This window comes from Phalacrocorax carbo, chromosome 16, assembly GCF_963921805.1.
Source record: "Phalacrocorax carbo chromosome 16, bPhaCar2.1, whole genome shotgun sequence".
Taxonomy (NCBI): domain Eukaryota; kingdom Metazoa; phylum Chordata; class Aves; order Suliformes; family Phalacrocoracidae; genus Phalacrocorax; species Phalacrocorax carbo.
The window spans coordinates 6289742-6307492 of record NC_087528.1 but is presented as its reverse complement, the minus strand read 5'-3'; the positions used below and the strand labels follow the sequence as shown (position 1 = coordinate 6307492).

Below are 17751 nucleotides of genomic sequence, written 5' to 3'. Positions count from 1 at the left end.
GTTCCACACTTTGGTGTTTCTAATCTAAGTATCCTCCTTCCCTGCTGACTCACAGCCTGTGAGGGGGAGTGGGGGACATTTGAAGCTCTAACGAGAAGCTAGGTTATGTCAAACTCTTACTGTTGTGAACTTAAATAGTTTGTTTATTTTTGTTTTATAAAGTTTCTCTGTTTGCATTTAAAACACAAATTTTTGCCACAACATTAAACAATTAGGAACATGCTATTCTTCTCAGAAAGAAAATGGTATGAATGTCCTACTCAAAATATTTACCAAATACACAGCGCCAAAGGGCAAAGTACCAGTGCTAAATCAACAGAAAAAAATTTACTTCATTTTCTGTATTTACATCTGATTATTTTTCCATTTGTCACAGTCTGATTCTCTTCTCTTTCTCTGCAAAATTTCACAAGTATCTTTTCCCTTCCCAACACACGGCAATGCTGTAATGAACTTTCTTGCCTCTGGTTTAAATCCTTCCTTAGATCTGCCTGCTATTTTGATTACATTCTTTTCTGTGTTTAAAATAGCACAGGGGTAGATGGGCACGATTTTATCCATTTCAATGTTGACCATATGAGCATTTCTCACTGTGCTCGGCAGATGGCAGAATGTACCGCACAGATATAAACAGGAACTGAAAAGTTTTCTATACTACTTTAAGAAGAGGGGAAAAAAATTGGCTTAAATTATATGCACGTTAATTTTTCCATAGGTTTTGTGTGTGATAACTTTACTGCTTTTAAAATTGAAAGTAAAACTGAATAATTGCGTGTGAAACTGAAAGAGGAATGAATATTTCAGTACGCTTTTCGCAGAACTGCGTAATAACTGCCAATATTGTGATTCTTTTTGAAAACCTATTTCTGTGCAACAAGAAGCATTAGAATGTATGTTACAAATAACTGTGTCTTCCCCAGTAACTGGAGAAGATGTGGCTATTATTGTATGGATTCACTTGCCAGAGCACGAGCAAACCAACCTAGTTCGTTCTGTATTTGGTGATAGTGTGTAATTATATATATCATCTGACTTTTCCATCAGATCCAGCCCACTCCTTTCGCACATGTGCTATTTATTATTGTAGTTCCTATGAACCCAATCGTGAAGCAGAACTTTGTTTCATTAGTGACCGTATAAATACACAGCAGACTGATGGTCTCTACCACAGATAGTATTATTTTCTAAGGAAAGAAATGGTAGCTGCAAGTGGAGAAAGTAGTGCAAAAGCACCCTGAGATGAGATCGGCTAGCACGATATGTGGAATATCAGCATCACAGCAATCTAATTGCTACTCAGTTTTGTGCTAGCGTTACCTAAAAGGAGAATATGCAGGAGGGATGTAAATGAACCAGCTTCACAGAAGTGGTGTTGCCCAGATAAAAATATAAAGGGCAGCCTAGCAGAGATCAAGGGTGCGTCGTTGAAAAGATGGCAATTAAATGGTAGAGACCGGCTTCACTGGCTGATCAGAGTGGTTCCAGGAAGGAATAAGGGAGAGTAAGAGGATAAAGCCAGCAAAGGCCTTAAAAGTGAAGGTAAAAATGTCGTATGGAAAGGAAGGAGGAAAAAAATACTAAAGGGATGCTAAAAGAAAAATGATGATGAAAAACAGTCTCTGCAGCAGCATTATTCACTGATACCAGGGGTCAGCTGGAGCTGTCATGACAATAGGAAAAGACATTGTGATAATCGGGACCCAAGACAATAAAAGGTAGACAAAGACTTTCAGACGGGAATTGGTGTCTCCTAGCAATATTAGGCAGAAAGTTTGCAAGAACTAGACAGACTGAAGGTCAGTGCAAGCTAACAGTTCCCCCAGCTAATGAGCCAGACCTTATGTCCTTCCTCTAATCTGTCCGTCTGCTTCTCTAGTTGATGCTGTAATTTTCCTGATACCGTCGGGTATGTCACACCTCTGATCCTGCCACAGTCTTCCTGGCAGTCTGTCCTTCCAGACAGTGAGTGTTGGGTCTGCATTACTCACCATTCTCAAGATTTTATGACGGTTCTTCGACCAGAAGATGCACGACACAAACAGTTCAAAATGCAGATGTTGCTCAAGTCAACAGGCATGTACTGAATAGGGACACTGAGGTAGAATATTAAAGAGAAGCCTGAATGCAGCCCTCCCTTATGTGCCAGCACCCGCCTGCTGAGGCACTCTCTCTGGCATGAAAGCTGGCCGTGGGACTGTACTCGGACCAACAATCTCATCCTTTTCCTGCAAGGCTAAGATACTCAGATTCCAGCTTCCTTCATGCTCTTCCTTATGTTTCACTGGGTTTCCACGTGTACCCATTCCTCTCTCTGGAGTATGATGAGGTGATGGTTAGATGGCTAATGGATGTATCCATGTTCCTCTGCAGGAGCAGGCGTTAAGTCATGGATCCAATCATGGACCTTCGATATCACCAAGATAGTTCTATTGATATTTGTTCAAAGTTCATTTATGCACTGCACAAGCATTTTTATCGCCTCTAGTCAATACATCCAATATTGAAGTGAGTGCTCCATCGCACTGAAGAGAGAAGAAATTAAAAGCAAGGTGGTAAACTGAGTCATTTTTAGCTTTCAAGAAAAATAATTGCATTCAGTTCTGGAAAAGTATAAACTATTCCTAATTCCTAAATATTGGTTGCACTTCATATTTAATATGTAACTGGACAGGCAATTTAGGTGTACATGTTCATTTTCAGCAAAATATTTAGCCAGCCAGAAGCCAAGATCCATTTGCAGTTAATTATTTTCGAGTGAATATTTATATTTCATGTGTTTGGAGATGTTGGAAGTAAGCACACAGTGACTGCTATTGACCTGAAAGAATGTCTCGGTGACATGAAAACTAACCAGTGTCTATATCATTCTTAAAAAGATTATTTTCACTTAGTAGCATATTTCAGGGGTAAACTGCAGTTATAGTTACCATTGATGTTCCACAATGGTTTTTCTGAAGTTAGTGAAATAATTATCACTTTAGTCCCAGACCTTAAATCGTTTTAAGCACCCACCAGTTTGCTGGAAGTGTAGTATTAAAATACCCAATCCTGTATTAATCTGAGAAGTCAGAATTTTTCCAGGTGATAGCAGACCTATATTCTCTCACAGAGGCATGAAGGTGGTCTAGTTTTCACATATATTAAACTCAGAGCGTACAAAACCAGGGAGCTTTTTAAAGCTACTTCTTCCTCTTCTCATTTCCTGCACAGAAAATCCGGAGAATCTCTCTCACAGTTTTGTGACCCAAATATTGTGAAACAGTCTGTTCCTCTGATAAATTCGTCAAAACTCTGTCTAAAAAATCCTGTGTTAAATGTCTTCATCAGGAATGTTAAATTATGAAGCCTTGGGGGCAAATTATTCTCTATGAGGCTTTGAATCTGCAGTGAACAGACCTGCAAGGGACAATTTTTGAGATGTCAACATAAAAGCACGGCATGGAGCCACAGACACTCTCATCCTTTTTTTGTCCTGTCCCACCTTTTTGCCTTTTCCCTCAGCGCAGGTGTAGAGACACACAACTGCATTCAAGGAAGAAACCAGGCAGCCATCGTAAGAGAGAGGTCAGAAAAGACAGGGTGCTCTCCAAGCTCAAGCCAAACTGTTTCTCTTCTCCCATCAAGCTTGAAACAAAGTTTTCAAAATTCCCTTCATCATTATTGTTCCACTTTGTGTTAAGCCGGATGCCACAGATTTCTGTGAGAGCAGTGTCTGGCCTTGTTTATGTACATACATCCTCAGGTTGTCATCTTGTTTACAAGCTGGAGAGAGTTCAGAGCTGGTCAGGATCTGATGCAAGTTCTCCAAGGAAAGCGCGCTGCTGCAGGAATGCACTTTACACTTCCAGTACATCAAAAATGTCATTAGCATTTTACCACTCTGTGATCCAGCAGAGCAATCCTTGCTAGTTTTCATCCTAGGATGACTTCATCTCTCCTGATAAAGGATTTCTCTGGGTGAACAAGAACACACTTAAATTGCCTGTGCCTCCCTTGGCGCCTTGCCATAATACAATCAGAAATCCCAGCTACCACCAGCTTTATTTACTGCCTTTCTTTGGTTTTCCCAAATGACAAATAAGGGGATCAATAACCACACAGCCATTTGGTATATTCATTCATATTAAAAACTTCATCGAAAAGTGCGTGTGTCTAAAAGCGGCCTAGAATTGATGCTTTTTGGCTGTGTCGGAGGCGTCCATTGGTATCACCTAATAAATTGACAGCTTCAATCTAGACAGATCCTGTGATCTCTATTAACCCATGGATATCATCTGTCAAATTCTTTCTGGGCAGAAGTCCAGAGTGTTCCAGATGAATAAATCTACCTTCTTTGTGATTCAGGTCCTGCACAGCGTAATCAAAAAGTGGATACTGATCTCCCTTATGGTCTAAGCCAAACCCTTCACAAGCCAGGCGGACCCTTGTCATTGGCTTCATTTGGGGCTTTTTAATGGGATTTTATCAATGTTTTTATATGTGACATGAATCAATTTATATATAACCAACAAAATTACAAGTTAGGATTTTTTCCCAATCTTTATTAATCAACATAAATAGTTGACTATAATTTTTCCTCATATATTTTTAACCTGGTATTCTTAGCAAATTTACACCAAAAGGGGAAATTCTCAACTTCACTGTTGACTGCCAAGTCTGAAAAAGCTAAAAATGTAGTCTCAGGACTGGAAATTTAACAAAATGTTGGATCCATGGGAAGGCCATTGACCTTTACAAGCTGATTTTTAAGAGTGTTCTTGAATATTTAAACACAAGTGGGTGATTTTAGGGCTAATGCAATAGGGAAGATGAGTTTGTCTTGCGCTAGACATTTTGCTAGGAAATCATGCTCCTGTTGAAGCTTCCTCCTACACCTCTGCTGATGTGGCCTATGTCTGGTGCTCATGACATCGCATTATTCTGCGTCTGGATCCTGCTAACAGACTCATCTTGTACCACAAAGTATGATACTTTTATAGCGTGGACCATTAGAGAGTAGGGAGATATCAATAAACTAATTTCACTTTGCGGCAGCCTCTGGTCTCCAGCAATAAATCCAGGGCAAAGCCTTTCTAAGAGGAAGCAGATTTTGAAGGGGCCAGTATCAATAACTGGAATCAGATTTTCAGAAGGGCTCAAATTCTATTTAGACAACTAAACGAAGGCCATGCTTTTAAAAGTGCTCACTTTATTAAAGTAAATATTTGGTGTATTGGGTTCTTTGGAAAACATAGCTATCTCTTTTGGTTTCCAGAAGGCCACTCAGCTGCTTTGACAATCTCCACGTAGCATATCTCTAAAATTTTTTATTCTAATGTTGTAATCTGCATCATCATCTAGCCAGTGTTTTCCTGGAGTTTTACATTTATTTTGTAATTTTATGTAAAAATAACAAAACCCAAATATCAAAGGTTGATTCCCTTTATTCATTGCACATGGAGATTTTTCAGTGCACGTGGAGACACAAAGATGCTGACAGCGTTTGGCAGCAGAGTTAAATAAAATTGCCATCGTTCTAACATTGCCAGAACTGATACCAGTGACATTCTCATAAATTTAAGTTTTGAAAAGAGAATATGTCCAGATGTTTTGAAGAGAGCAGGTCACGAGCATTCTACGGAGCGCGTATTATTTATGACACAAGTTGAAATTGTGCAGAAAGCACATGTATGTATGCTTGCTACACTTTTTGTGTCATCTTTTTTTATTTCTAGGGAAAAAAGTTACCTCATTTTTCTCCCTCATGTCACTTAAGCATGTGGTCATTAATGAGAAGGTCATTTTATTTCCCATGGACATCAGAGTATAGTCAAGTTGAACAGGAGTCCACTGTACAGTTTGGCTTAACCACTGTTCCAAACCTTTTTCAAGGCAGCTGCCTAGCTCCTCTATCACAGACGTGACATAACGCACCTGGAACAAAATCCACTGGCACTTGCATATCGGATGCCCTGGGTTTTTTTCTTTAGCGGCGTTTTGTGGGTGAGATGCCTGACTTTTCAAATTGTGGTTTCTGGAAGAAAACTATTTTAAAATGTAATTAATATTGGAAGAGCATCTGTAACATTTTATGTTCTTACAAATAGCAATTTTTGGCTATTAAGGTCACCATACCTTGTGAAACTGAATGGTAGAATGAGACTTACTTGGTGCAACCTAAGGAGCTGTTCCCTTGTTATGATATGTATTAGTCTGCTAATCTTTTCAGTCTCTAATCCACAATACTGGATTAAAAGACCAGAAATAGTCTCTACCGTCATTAAAGGACAGTTTCTGGGGTTTTTTTTTTTTTGGAAAATGAAAATTCCAGGGGGAGTGGAAGGAATGTTAAATGCCAACAAACAGAATGCTTTCTCATGTGACATCTTTGCAGCAGAGAGGTTTTCCACACTTCATTTTTCAGTTAACTGTCACTTTGGGTTTTTGAAACGTTTTTTTGAAATTAAGGTCAGCTTGTTTGGTGCATCAGTGTGTTCTCTTTTCGGTTCTTCTAAATTAAACAAATATTTTAAAGCTGTATTTGTCCAGCCAAACTCCTGTCATTTCAATTATTAGCGTTTCCATAAGTGTAAACGCTTGTGTAGAGCACAGACAGACATGCTATAATGGGAAATCGTACCGTTGAAAATTACACTCTGCTTTCTCTGCATCAACATGTCATAAAGGAATGGTGGCACAGAAGTGAATACCCTGTATATTCCAGCTGATATTAATTTGGTTTCCTCTCACATTTATTCTCTAGAATAAACCAAATGCAACATGAAAGTCACTATTCCTTGTATATGTGATAAATGATATTCAGCTGTCAAAAATAATGATTTGAAGTATGATATATACACATTATCTATTTACACCCCATCTTCACATGGCAAAATTCTCCTCAGCTTCCTCTTGCAAAACTATCATCCCTTTCAATAGAAGATTTGTGGGAATATGGTAAATAAAATATACCTCACCTTTCTGTCCGCACTGAAATAGTGGGAAATGCCCCTTTGACTTCAGTGTCAGCGAGATGACATCCCATGGCCCATAACTCACATAAAGAAACTGTAAGGATTGTCCTGGTATATCAGGAGCTAGCGGATGCTTGACATAATGATATGCCAAACCTGATGTTTTCCAGCAATGAAGCAGCATAAAGTAATTTACTCTTTGTACCATTTAGTGTTAGAAAAGCACACTGGAGATTCCAGCAGACTCTCAGGAAAAGGCATCAGGACAGGGCAGGGCCTCTGCTTTCCCAGCCCGTTTTTGATATACACATTTTACTCTTCAAGGGATCACATGTAGACACACCTGTGGAGTTCCTTTTACCTGCAAGCTTAAACCTAATGTGTACAGCTTGCACTTTTAATGCAAAAAGACCGGAAAAAACAGGTTTTTGAGGGTAACTTTTTGTAAGCTGGCATTGATACGGTCAATATTTTTTCTTTAGTTAAAGAAGAAAACGAAGGCCGTAGGAGGGACGGTGCTGGTGCAGGCAGGGCCCATCTAACTGAGAGTTTTGCCTCCGACAGTGAGGTGCACGCCTAAGAACTGTGAACAAGGCAAGCAGATGTGATGCTTCCTCCTAAGAACCTCTCACTTTCTGAGCATTTTCTGTTTAGGGAATTTGCTGAGCCAGCTGCGGTCTGTGCTCGGGTAACATCCGACGCTTGTCTCTCCCAGGCATTCTCACTCCCCTGAGCCCATGTAAGTGTCCCGCACCGCCGCTGGCTTCTTACGGTCGGTTCTTCTGGGCAAGGAACTCCAGGGGTCAGCTGTCCATTGCAAAACCCACCTACTTTGTTTCTTTCAAACCTGTGTGCCATGTTTCTCTGAATAAATAATAGAGGCTCTCTTGTTTGGTTGGTACAAGAGAGGTTTGTTCTTTTCTCCACATCGTTTGAGTGCTTTGTTTGTATTTCAAAGTCTGAGTCTTTCTGCCTTTTTTGTGTGTACAGTTGAAGACTGAAGATTTGCCTACACAAGAGAATTGTTCTGATGTACTCAAAAGAATGTGAATTACTTTTTGGAATATTCAAAATTTTCCACAGTGATTGCTGGTGGGAAGGACAAAATCCGCGAAACAACAATCATAGCAAATACTCCAGCTGAGGCAGAAATTTTTATTTATACAATCTCGAAAGAGACAAAACCCATGAAACATCCCAAAGGACCCCATCCCATTTCAGTGTATAGCAGCAGCAAGCTCTGATTCAGCTCTGTGACTAGGAGATGTTTCAGCAGGCCTCTAATACGCCTGAGGTACAGGAAAAGAAAACAATAGGCTGTCACTCAGTATTCTGATGAGAAACCGACATAAAAAATGTATTTTACACTCAACGTTCTGTATATTGTCAGCCATTTATTTTCAATTCTATGGAGAGCTGCTGCGAGGGTAATTCGCAGGCAGCTACTCGCTACCTACGTGAGGAATGGTTTTTGCACGACTTTCAAGGAAACGCAAGTTGAAATAATGGTATCATTTACATGTCGCAAAGGGAAGTAGGATTTTGCTGATTAGCACGTATCAATGAACTGTAATTTCATCCCTGGTAAATGATTAATTGTTATGATATGCCATTTTTTTCCCTAGAATTTTTCAGAAATATTTTTTCTGTGACATTTCATCTCTCGCAGGACATTGTTTCTGTACTTAGTCTTCTTTTTTACTGTGTTTTAATACATACATTCAAAATTTCACATTACTACTAGCACGTGTAAACAAGCTGTCTGTCCCATGGATAATTTAATAATAAAGTCTGTCTAGTGACCCAGTCTCTCCCATCCTGCGCTCTGAGTAACTTGGAGGTGAAAAGGGCAGAGAAAAGAATTCGTGTAAGTACAGAAAGCCGCAGATAGAGTTGTGCAGGCCGTAAACACGGAGAGGCAGAAAGACACAGAAAGATGCAGAAACCAGTGTGGGTATGAGAGAGAGAAAATATTTCTATCTCCTTCTCCTGCTGGGGTAACGGACATACAAACACTCACACAAATGTATTTATTTGTTACCACAGCCTACATTTTTCTAATTTTTGGAAACATTTAGGGTACATTGCTGCCAAAGTGTCTGGATAAGAACAATAAATGATTTTGTTGTGAAGGTGCAGTAGGACCTGGAAAAACCACAGGAGTAGCGGATGTTTTCTCATAATGAGGAGCTACTGGTCAAAACGTGACAAACTCATGAGAGGGAGCTTCAAAACTGAACTCTGTAGGTGAGTTCAAAGAAAGGATGTGTTGCGTGGAAAAAGGAGTTAGGGAAACCTGGCTTCTGCAATCTGACTCTTTAATCTGGGTATTAGTGGAAACTGTTAACTGCTTTTGACTTAATCATGGCAAGTAATTATTCTGCAGGAGGTGCTGGTAGAAGTGTCTCATAAGCTGACTGCATGGAAATTCCTGTGGAAGATGAGACTGGGTGAAGCAAATAGTTTTTAGATAGCAGGTTTCAGTGATCAGGTCATCCTTCCTAAAAGGGATTTGGAAAATAGCTGCTTGTTCTGATAACTGTCTAAAAAAGGAAGTGGTTGTAATTTGCTTTGAAATGTGAAGAGAAATTAGGTCGTGATTGTCCTTATAGGTCTCAAGCAGGAAGTGATTCCTGCTTGTTGAATATTTCTTATGAACAGGAAATAATAAAACGGAGAGCCACGATTGACAGAGGTTGATGAAGGTGTTCTCCTCGGTTCTGCCTTTGAGCTGATCCAATGCAGCGCATGTAAATAGGGGCAGAACAATCCAGGCACTTTTCCTTTAGGAAGGAGAATCTTTTAAATTGCTTTTTGATCTAAAAACGATACAGGCAGTTGCATGCTGATCCAGCAGATGAGTAAAAAGAGAAGGCATTTCACAGGCAGCAGAGTGACTCTAAGAAACCTCTTTCAAAATGAACACAGATGCTCGCACTTATAGACCTAGGGTGGGGTTAATGCAAATATAGAAAGGACTTGAGAAGTTGTGCTTGCTGCAGCAATAATCAATTTCTTCAGAGAAAAACTCATAAACCCTCCTATGGGAACTTCTATCAGGGATGAACTCTCTAGGATATTATGCAAATATTCATACGGGAGTAAATTTGTTATCAGAAGACCCTGTAAATGGCTCTTTGGAGTCAGGAATTCTGGAGCTGCTTGCCAGGAGGTTGGAAAAGCTGGTACTCCGATCTAACAACCGTGTATATGCCTGAACACAAACAACAATAATGCTGACTCCTTGTCCAGATGGCCTGAATCAGAAACAAATTGCAAACACTACCCTAAGCAGAAGAGCAAGTCATGGGCTGCTGGAGGGGACGTGCACGCACAGGAAGAGAAGGCAGACGTCTTTCCTCCAGTAATTTGCAGGGGAAGGATGAGTTCCCGTATCACCCGCAGGACCTGAGTGCAGAGTGTCCAGTCCTCCCAGCAAGAGGATGCTGATGTTAGGTTAGCGTGTACCAAAAGCACCCGGTGAACGGAATGCAGTACACCTTCCTACCGTCGCTGTGAGGGTGCCCTGGTCATAGCGACAAATCTTGATGTTTGACGGTGAATATATACACATACACATATATAAAAAAGCATTGTCCAAGAGCCATGGGTCCAAAATACAGCAGTAAGGGGAGTTATGTATTCTATCCAGTAAAGGGAAGGTTGTGTTATAATGGTTTACCTGGCTACCTGAGGGTGCTCTGCACACACAGCAGATGTCTTCTCTTGCCTAATGTGTACAGCCACAACATAAAAACAATTACTTGGTTTGAGATGAAATGATTGCTTTACAGAGACAGAGCCAAGTGATCCCAACATGACCTCGCAGTGCATGACTGGTGTGGTTTGGCCCTTCCCTGGGGCAGGTGCTGGCACTAAGAGCCTGGGGCAGTCACCAATGTTCCGGTGAATGACTCTTGACCAGAGTCACTCTCTGGAAAGGAACTGGAATCCGGAACGATTCCACAGGTTTGTGAGATTTTAAGGAACAACCAAACATAGAGATTGCCCCAAATCTGACGCAATGAGAGTCGCATCTGATTCAGCCCGATTCTCCAGTTTCGGTAGCTGTGTTTGTAATACAGCACTGAAGGAATAGAAATAAATACGCTCCATATTTCTTGATGGAACACTTAATGAGAGTACAAAATGTTTCTCAGTGCTCCTCATGCTTTGGCATAAGTTAATTAAGGCAAGAAAAATCTATTCCCTCTGAAGAGGAATAAGGGATTTGAAACATTTGTAGAATAGGTAGAAACCAAATGAAAAATCTTTATATTTTATTGAATTTCAGATCAAATTTGAAAGTAGTTGCTTGCAAAATAAAAGTCCGTGAAGCAAGGGCATACAGAAACAGTTTATAGGGCATCTGCCTCAGTTCTAGAAGTTTAGAAAAAAAGCGGGGTTATCTCCGTCATCAGTTATTTGCTGAACCACCATGGACACACCCGGTCAGCCAGGCGGCACCCAGAAAGCTAGGTTTTAAAATGACAAATAAGATCATGTGTAACAAGTTATTTCTGTTCTGTCGTAAATGTCCGTGTGCACTTTTCCCATCAGCAAATAAGACTTAATTTAATTAGCCGGCTTTCCTTCTTGTGAAATAAGACATGCTGCACGTGCTTACACAGACAGGCTTAGGAGTATGTAGGTATCTTGGGGTAGAGGAACTTTCATCCATTTCCCATGTGAAAATTTATAGCCAAGAGAACAACATTTATTTTAAAATTATGATTAGGACTTGGGGTTTTTTTGTTTAGCACATATCTTGCGTTTTATGCACATGCAGTCACGCTTTATGTGGTGTTTTTCTGAATGTATGGAGGTACTGTATAAACTGCACTATGGGAGACTGGAGGTATGCCACAGGCAGATGATGTTTCTACGTCCAGGGAACATTTTGTGTGGAATGTGAATAAATGAAGATGAACAGTTCTATTATTTTACAGAATACTTTATGACGTTGTCAGTGTGCTGCATAAAGGAATAGTGAAAGTCTTTTGTGTACATGTTGGCTGCGTTAATTAGTGAAAAAGACTTGCTGTATGTTTCCTACACTTTTTGTGGAGGATATTTGCATTGACTGGTAAATTAAAGATATACGACACACCGCAGCGGTGCAAGACAACGAGGTCACTCTTCTCTTGCATTTGTTGTATGCCCAGTGGGCATTGTGTGATGTACGGTTGTTCAGTGTGGCCTCAAACAGCATTTGCAAGTATGCTGTTGAGTTTCTGGGTTGCAGGAAGGGGAAAGGTTTGTGAAGGAGAGCGTCTGGGCTACACCTTTGTTTGTTGTGGTGGTGGAATAACATATCTCACGGTAGGTACAGGAAGCGCGCCTCTGTGAAAGTCGCAGAGAGCAGCTGGGTTAGCTGCGCTCTTTGCCATGGTGGTGGTTGTGCTTGCGGCACAGTGCAGCAGCTGTATTGAGTACAGGGAAAAGGGGGGTGTGCTGGGGGTCACCCAGGCCTGTTGCTGCCAGGTCCCTGCCCAGGCCCCGGGGATGCTGAGGGCAGCAGCACCACTTGGTGCCAGGCCCAAGTTGGAGGGAAGGTGGCAGTTTCCATGGCCGACACTGAGCGAACCCCGTGTCCGTGTGAGAGCTGCCCTCGGTGTGTGCGTCGGTGTGTGAAGGGAGGCAGCTGCTGAGTGTGTGTGAGGCAGAGAGAGAAGGGAGCCGGCTGCCCTCTGCATCTGTGTGTGAAGGGAGCTGAGGGGGTGTGTGTGAGGAGAGCCGATCTGTGTGGCGTGGGTGTGAGTGTGTGCATGAGGGAAGCCTGTGTGGGTGAGGGGGTGCGAGAGAGGGAGGAACCAGTGTGCATGAGGGAAACCGGTGTGTGCTTTTGGGGGCAGCTGGGGCGTGGGTGTGAGAGGAGCCAGTGTGTGTGTGTGTGAGGGGAGCCGATGTGTGTGAGGGGAGCTGGTGTGTGTACGTGTGTGAGGGAAGCCGATGTGTGTGAGAGGAGCCAGCGTGTGTGTGTGTGAGGGGAGCCGGTGTGTGTTACGTGTGTGAGGGAAGCCAATGTGTGTGAGAGGAGCCAGCGTGTGTGTGTGTGAGGGGAGCCAATGTGTGTGAGGGGAGCCGGTGTGTGTGTGTGTGTGAGGAGCCAGTGTATGTTATGGGTATGTGTGAGAGGAGCCGATGCGTGTGAGGGGTGCCAGTGTGTGTTATGTGTGTGTGTGAGGAACTGGTATGTCTTACGCATGTGCATTAGAGGAGCTGGCGCGTTCTGTGCCTATGTGACAGGAGCTGGTGTGTGTTGTGTGTGTGTGTTACGTGTGTGTGTGTGAGGAGCCAGTGTGTGTTATGTGTGTTTGTGGGAGGAGCCGGTGTGTGTTAATGCACGTGTGTGTGAGAAGTCAGTGTGTGTAACATGCGTGTGTTACACCTGTGTGTGCTGGGAGCTGGTGTGTGTTACGTGTGTGTGTGAGAGGAGCCGGTGTGTGTGACAGCAACTGGTGTGTGTTACGTGTCTGTGTGTGTTTGAGGGAAGCTGATGTATGTGAGGAGCTGGTGTGTGTTGCGTGTGTGTGTGTGTGAGGAGCCGTGCATGTGTGAGGTAAGCCAGTATGTGTGAGATGAACTGGTGTGTGTTACGTGTGGGTGTGAGAGGAGCCAGTGTGTGTTGTGTGTGTGTGTGTGTTATGTGTGTGTGTGTGTGAGGGGAGCCGGTGTGTGTTAAGGGGGTGTGTGAGGAGCCAGCGTGTAGTGTGTGTGTGTGTGTGTGAGGGAAGCCGGTGTGTGTTATAGGTGTGTGTGAGAGGAATCGGTGTATATTACGGGTGTGTGTGAGGAGCCAGTGTGTGGTGTGTGTGTGAGGAGCCGGTGTGTGGGTGAGGGGAACCGGTGTGTGTTACGGGTGTGTGTGCGAGGGGAGCCGGTGCGTGCCCGTGCGAGGCGGGGGCCGTGACAGGAGGCGGCAGGTGCTGACGCCCCCCCCGCGGTGCGCGATCCCCCTCCCGGCGGGGCGGCCCCGCGCCGGCCCCGCCCCGCCCCGCCCGCAGTCGGGGGCTCGCTCACCCCGCGGGCGGAGCAGCCGGCGCGGGCCCGGGCCCGGGATCCTCCTCCCGCTCCCGACGCGCCGCTCCGACGTCAGGCGCGGGAGCGGGAGGCAGCGCCCAGCGCCGCCGTTCCCAGAGACTCGGCGGCCGCCGGACGGGGCGGACGTCGGGGCGGCGACTCCCGGCGCGGCGCGGCTCCCGGCAGGGAGGTGGAGAGGAGGGCGCTATGGCCGACGTGTTCCCCGGCTCGGAGCCCGGCGCGGCTCCGGACGCGGCGCGGCGCTTCGCTCGCAAGGGGGCCCTGAGGCAGAAGAACGTGCACGAGGTGAAGGAGCACAAATTCATCGCGCGCTTCTTCAAGCAGCCCACCTTCTGCAGCCACTGCACCGACTTCATCTGGTGAGGGACCCCGGGAGCGCCTTTCCCCCCCTCGCACCACCCGCGGCCCCTCGCCTCCGCCCGGGCCCGCTCAGCTGTAGGGGATTCCCCCGTCTGGGAGCAGCCCCCGCCGCCGGGCCCGGCCCTCCCTCCCCTCGCACCCGCCTGTTCCTCGGTGCCGCCGTTTCGGGGTGCGGCAGCCCCCGGCCTCTCCCCCCAGGGTCGGGCAGGTGAGCCCCGATGGGGCAGAGCCGTGGCGCCTGGTGCCCCCGGCTCTGTCGCATCTTCCTCCTCCTCCCGGGGGCGGCTGTTTGCGGCCGCCGGTGCTGCGGGGCGCCCTGCCCGAGCTCGGGGCGAGGGGAGCCCCCGGACCCCCGGAGGGCAGCGCTGGCCGGTGCCGTGGAGGTCAGCTGGGGCTGAAGGCCCCCGCGGGGGACATCGTTTCCCAAACCACCCAGATCTGTATTTCCTCACCTCTTGCGTGTCACACCCCCCCCCTCCGGATTCGGCGTGGCTTGGCTGACACCCACCACCCCCCCCCAAAGCCCCCTTCTCCGTGCCCGCCTGCCCGGAGCGCAGCGTAGCTCAGCCAGCGCTACAGCTGCCGCGGCGCAAGCGGAGGGGGTTCTGTTTCAGGCTGTGGGTGTTGCTGTGTGGCACAACTTCGGCAGCCCTGCCTTTAACTTTGTGATCAGTGCCTGCTTTATTTCCTCCTGCCGCAGATGGAGGGCAGGGAAATTGGGAACTCAGTGTCACTGCTGCTACATTACGTGTTTAGGAAAGGGAGGGTTTTTTTTAAGGGAAGGGTTCCTGCTAGAGGGAAGGGAGGAAAACTTCCTACCAACACCCTCATTACTGGGCTGTTAGGGGAAAAATATACCTTTCAGTTCCTGCCATGCCCTCTTCTGGACAGGATTGCGCTGGGCTGCAGGCCGAGCCGCTCGGGTGTCTGGTGCCCTGCACCCTTCGCTCTCGTCAGCCTAGCCTGCGAGTGGGCGTGCGGAGTCTGCTGGCTCATGCCCTGTGCCCTCAGCGAGGTGAGGCAAGTGGGGCGGGTGTCACCCTTGCGTTTAGGTGAATGTTCCGTACGTTCAGCGAGTGTGCGACATAAACAACTTGGGCTTCCTTTCCTTTACCTGAGACGTGGCTCAGCTCCAGCCTTGCTCTGCTGCTGCTGAAGTTTTCACTGTAGGTTTTGCTGCTGAAAATGAGAGCTGTGATTTATTTTAGCCGAAGTTGTAAAAGATCTAGAGTGGTCTGCGCCCAGCTGGTTCTGTGTCTATGGCAGGTGTCTTGCTCTTTTCGTACGTGTTTATGTGTCTGGGCACAGACCTTTGCCTTCCTTCTTGAGATTTCCTCCGTTTGCATGCTGAAGAAAAGACTGTGATTGCGCCAAAAATGATTGACATATTTGCAGAGTAGGGAAGGGAAGGAAAGGAAGGAAAACTGAGATGGGTAGACTGCAGAAGAAATAAGAACAGGCAAATCAACTCTGAGTGTTGTGTTGTTGTTTTTTTTTTTTTTAAATTAATCTTACCTATTTGACAAAAACCCTGCAGTTTGGTATTTTAAAAGTGAGACACCTTCAGAAACTGGTTCAAAGTTAATCTAAACCAGAATGAATTGGGAGGTGTGAAAAAATGCTGCCGGGTTATTGTCAGGCTGTGTTTGTGCAGATAACTAGCACAACTGAAAACCAAAGCAGAATACTGTTATGAGAAGAGGCACCTGATGACAGGATGGATGTGAAAAGTGAAAAGGTGTCCTGGAGTTGACAGGCAGCAAGAGCAGCTGTGCTCTTTTGTCTTGCTAGTGAATCTGAGGAAGCTCTTAACATTCATCAACTGAGCATGTGACAACCTGAAAACTTTTCATTTCCTCATGTGAAGATGGGCAACTCTTGAATGAGCATCATATCCTGTAAAAAATGCTTCATCTATGTCCAACTTGACATGTGGCAATTAACATATGCTTTAAGGTATAAAGAATAGTAAATACTGCCTCTCAATGAACTACGCAAATAGATTTATTTTCTTAGATTGCCTTTGGCCAGGTAATATTTACTGAAATAGTTTAGTGCCTCCTTATCTTCTTAAGCAACTTTCACTTATCTGCTTTGTTTCTCAGGTGTTGATATTTTTTTTCCAGACCTTTTACTTAAAATACATTGTAAGTGATGGGGGGTGGAGCGGACTGCAGCTGGTTAGTGTGTGGATTCCATTCAAACATGAAGATTGGCTATGCTTTTAGATAATACAGGAATGTTCTTTACAAATAAGTCTGTTTAAAAGGATGAAAAATTATCTAAAGTCTGTTCCATGTTCTTTGTCCTGCTGTCAGCTTTCCTGCAATTGCATTTGCACACTTCCAATACATGCTTTTTACTTTTGTGAAGGCAAGAGATACCAGCAGAATGGCGGTATACTATAGTCACATATGCAGTCAAGTAAATAAAAGATTTTATATTACTTCTGTTTTTCTCAGTTTAGGCCTACTTAATAACAAGTAGAGACTGGTGTGTAGAGTTTTACAGAAATGCTTGAAGCTGTGTAATTTCAGTTTCCACCTGAAGTAACAGTGAACTAAAGGTTTTGTCCTGTCTCCAAAAAAAAAAAACCAACCCAAAAAGTGGAAAGTTGTTGGTATAATTTCTTTAAAAACATTTCCACAATCTTCATAATTAAACTTGATGTTAATTGCATGCAGCCTACTGGCTGGCTTCCACAGCTCATGGCTTTGGTTCATTTGTCTTTTAGCTTAAGCAGCTCCAGCTCTCCAAATGAAAAACATTCTGCAAAGAGGGAAAATGCAGAGAAATACTTGTGGGGAGGGTACTCAAAACACTTATTTTTGTGGAAGAGTGTTTAATGTTTAAAGATAAACAAATAAACAAACCCAACAACAGAGCAGTTTGCCAGAGCTGTAATGTATGTTGGGACTCTGGGTGCCATGTGCAACACTTGTGTGTCACTGCACTCACTGGTAAAGTGTTACACGCAGATTTGTATTCTGTTATGGAAGTGAAGCAAGGGAGCTGGGAGAACAATCAGGATGAAACCAATGGGCCTGTCTTTTCATTTATATTGGAACAAGCAAAGCCTTTATCCTGCCCCCTTTCCATACGACAAACTGGTATCTAGCTGAGGCGCATACCTCAATTTGGATGAAAAATGAAGTCTGATTTGTTTTATACGCCTTTCCTAGAACTTGGGATATTTTACATTGCTGTTAAGTATACATGTGACATTAAAGGAGTTGAAATATTATGCAATAATCACAGGTGATGATAATTGTAGATCCAAAATAGCTTGTAAAATAATAATAATAAAAAAATTGTTGCCAGAAGCTGGAATTACATAGCAGGTGACAGCTATTGTTCTCTGCTTTGAAATGGGTGGGCCATTCTGTGTTGTATA

The 17751-nt window shown here is 44.3% G+C and overlaps 1 protein-coding gene across 3 annotated transcripts in view; it reads left to right on the top strand.

The window, feature by feature from the left end:
- Positions 1-13959: 13959 nt before the first annotated feature.
- PRKCA (protein kinase C alpha) overlaps positions 13960-17751 on the top strand; it is a 163933-nt gene continuing 160141 nt past the window's right edge. For all 3 annotated transcript variants that reach the window (XM_064467307.1, XM_064467308.1, XM_064467309.1), the window contains exon 1: positions 13960-14356. In XM_064467307.1, coding sequence (XP_064323377.1) covers positions 14184-14356 — 173 coding nt within the window. In that variant the 5' untranslated portion in view covers positions 13960-14183. The remainder of the gene's footprint in view (positions 14357-17751) is intronic.